The following is a 3,066-nucleotide window of genomic DNA, read 5'->3' as shown; positions in this document are numbered from 1 at the left end:
ATGGGAGGGACGAAAGTGGAAAAGGTGGACAGGTCGCTCGTGAGCATCAAAGAAGATTTGTTATCCTTGGTGTGAATTTTTGTTTAGAAGAGAAGCACAAGGTCGTTCCCTTCCAGACCAGTCATCCACGGTCACAGCTTTTGGGTGTGCTGGAAGCAGATTGCACGTGTTCCCCCTGCTCCATGCTCCTGGCTTGATGCAGAGGGCAAGAAGAAATAATGGTGACGACACCCAATAGGACTGGGGTGCTCAGGGCCTTCCATTGCTAACTCCCCAGTTACTGCCCCTTTCTCTTCCCTCTGCCCCTTAGGTTCCTTTTGCTGTGGTCCTGAAATTTGGGGTTGATTTTTTCGCTTTTTTTTTCGTCCTGATGAGGGCGCCACTGCAGACCATGATGTGCCTGGGGTTGTGGGCAGTTGCCCTGCTCTGCTTGTTTTCCCCTGGGACCGTGCGAGGTGACTGCTGGCTGATTGAGGGGGACAAAGGTTATGTGTGGCTGGCCATCTGCAGCCAGAACCAGCCCCCATATGAGACCATCCCCCAGCATATCAACAGCACGGTGCACGACTTGCGTCTGAATGAGAATAAGCTCAAAGTGGTGCTGTACTCCTCCCTTAACCGCTTTGGCAACCTAACTGATTTGAACCTGACTAAGAATGAGATCTCCTATATCGAGGATGGGGCTTTCATGGGCCAGTCAAACCTCCAGGTGTTACAGCTAGGCTATAACAAACTCACCAACCTGACTGAAGGCATGTTGCGGGGCATGGCTCGTCTCCAGTTCCTCTTTGTGCAGCACAACCTGATTGAGCTGGTCACCCCTACTGCCTTCTCTGAGTGCCCCAGCTTGATTAGCATTGACCTGTCATCTAACCGTCTCAGCCGCCTGGAGGGGAACACTTTCACCAGCTTGAGCAATCTGATGGTGTGTGAGCTGGCTGGCAACCCCTTCAACTGTGACTGTAGCCTCTACAGCTTTCTTAACTGGCTGGCGCTCTTCAACAATGTCACCAAGAACTATGACCGGCTTCAGTGTGAGACTCCTCGGGAGTTTGCTGGGTACCCACTCCTGGTACCTCGGCCTCACCACAACCGCAATGCCATCACCATCTTCCAGTCAATGTGCAGAGGTGGCACCATCCCCTCCCTTTCCAGGGTCAACCCCACCCCTTATACCCCTGACTCCCAGCGAGACCTGGATGAGGGCTCAGCCATTAGCCCTGGGGACTTCCTCTCCGTCAAGCCTCCAGCCTCCTCCACCACTGACTCCTCCTTCAGTCCCAGCATCAAGCTCCATGATGTCACTATCACCTCAGCCATCTTGATGGTAACCATCCCCATGCCCTACAGTAAGATGTATGTGCTGGTCCAATACAACAACAGCTATGTTTCTGACATAGCAACACTGAAGAGCAAGAAGGAATATGTCACTGTCAACAAGCTGAAGGCCCATACTGATTATACTTTCTGTGTGGCCTCCATCCGCAACAACAGGCGCTACAACCACACTTGCCTGACCTTTGCAACCCGAAGCAAAGGTAGGGAAGACCCTATTTCCAGTACTTCCACCACCACACACTATATCATGACCACCCTGGGTTGCCTCTTTGGGATGGTCATTGTCCTGGGGGTGGTGTACTACTGCCTGCGGAAGCGGAGGATGCAGGAGGAGAAACAGAAGTCCCTCAATGTCAAAAAGACCATCCTGGAAATGCGTTATGGATCAGATATTGATACCAGTACCATGGTCCATCCTTCCCAGAAGCTGGGTGAGCCACCAGTCATCCCTGTCTCACGGATGTCCTCCATCCCTTCCATGATTGGGGAGAAGTTGCCCCCATCAAAGTCAATAGAGGGCGGGATGGAGACTCCTAAAGTCACCACTAAAGGTAACTACATTGAGGTGCGAACTGGTGGTGGGGATGGGCTGGAACGAACCCAGCGGGATGAGGACCTGAGGGAGCTTGACAATGGGCAAGGCTCAGCTGCTGAGATCTCTACTATAGCCAAGGAGGTAGACAAGGTCAACCAGATCATCAACAACTGCATTGATGCCCTCAAGCTGGACACAGCCTCCTTCCTGGGTGGTGGGAGTGGTGTTGACTCAGACATGGCCTTTGAGTGCCAGTCCATCCCAGCCAGTTCCTCGGGTGGGCTAGAGCGGCCCAGCTTTCTTTCCCCACCCTACAAGGAAAGCTCCCACCACCCTTTGCAGCGCCAGCTCAGTGCTGATGCTGCTGTGGCCAGAAAGACCTGCAGTGTCTCCTCTAGTGGCTCCATCAAGAGCGCCAAGGTCTTCAGCTTGGATGTGCCTGACCACCCACCACTCAGCAAGTCTGACTCCAAATACATTGAGAAGGGCAGCCCACTCAACAGCCCTTTGGATCGTCTTCCCTTGGTGTCCCCGGGCGCCATCCACCACTTGGAGGTCAAGCCTTCTTACCATTGCAGTGAGCACCGTCACTCCTTCCCGGCCCTTTACTACGAGGAAAGTGCTGACACCCTGAGCCAGCGGGTGTCATTCCTCAAGCCACTTTCCCGGTCCAAGCGAGACTCCACTTACTCACAGCTCTCCCCCAGACACTACTTCTCGGGCTACTCTTCCAGCCCTGAGTACTCATCAGAGAGCACCCACAAGATCTGGGAGCGATTCCGGCCTTACAAGAAGCACCACAGGGAGGAGGTTTACATGGCGGCTGGGCATGCCCTGCGGAAGAAAGTTCAGTTTGCCAAGGATGAGGATCTGCATGACATCCTGGATTACTGGAAAGGAGTCTCTGCTCAGCAGAAGCTGTGACTCTCTCCCTCTTCCAAGGAAACAATACAAAACAAGACCCCCTCCCCCCAACAACCAGACAAAAAAAAATGCCACTTGACTGTGAAAAATAAACCAACAACAAAATACTCCTGACAAATACAAAACTGACAAAATTGTTTCTTAAAGTTTACAACAACAGCAGAAAACTCTCTCACACACAGACATACATAGACACACACAGACACACACACACCGAATTGTCTCTACTGTGTTACGGGGACCATTGTTCTGCCTGCAGATGGCTGGGA

The 3,066-nt window shown here is 52.5% G+C and overlaps 1 protein-coding gene across 1 annotated transcript; it reads left to right on the top strand.

The window, feature by feature from the left end:
* Positions 1-370: 370 nt before the first annotated feature.
* On the top strand, positions 371-2,797 carry ELFN2 (extracellular leucine-rich repeat and fibronectin type III domain containing 2). Its single transcript, XM_010072726.1, has one exon. The coding sequence runs from the start codon at positions 371-373 to the stop codon at positions 2,795-2,797; it is 2,427 nt and encodes an 808-aa protein (XP_010071028.1).
* The last annotated feature ends 269 nt before the right edge of the window (positions 2,798-3,066 follow it).

This window comes from Pterocles gutturalis, unplaced genomic scaffold (assembly GCF_000699245.1).
Source record: "Pterocles gutturalis isolate BGI_N339 unplaced genomic scaffold, ASM69924v1 scaffold21226, whole genome shotgun sequence".
Classification (NCBI taxonomy): Eukaryota; Metazoa; Chordata; class Aves; order Pterocliformes; family Pteroclidae; genus Pterocles; species Pterocles gutturalis.
The sequence above is the reverse complement of the archived record's forward strand: the minus strand, read 5'-3'. Positions and strand labels throughout refer to the sequence as shown.

Bases quoted from the DNA above. Each gene is read 5' to 3' on its own strand.
- ELFN2 (XM_010072726.1), top strand. From the start codon at position 371: ATGAGGGCGCCACTGCAGACCATGATGTGCCTGGGGTTGTGGGCAGTT.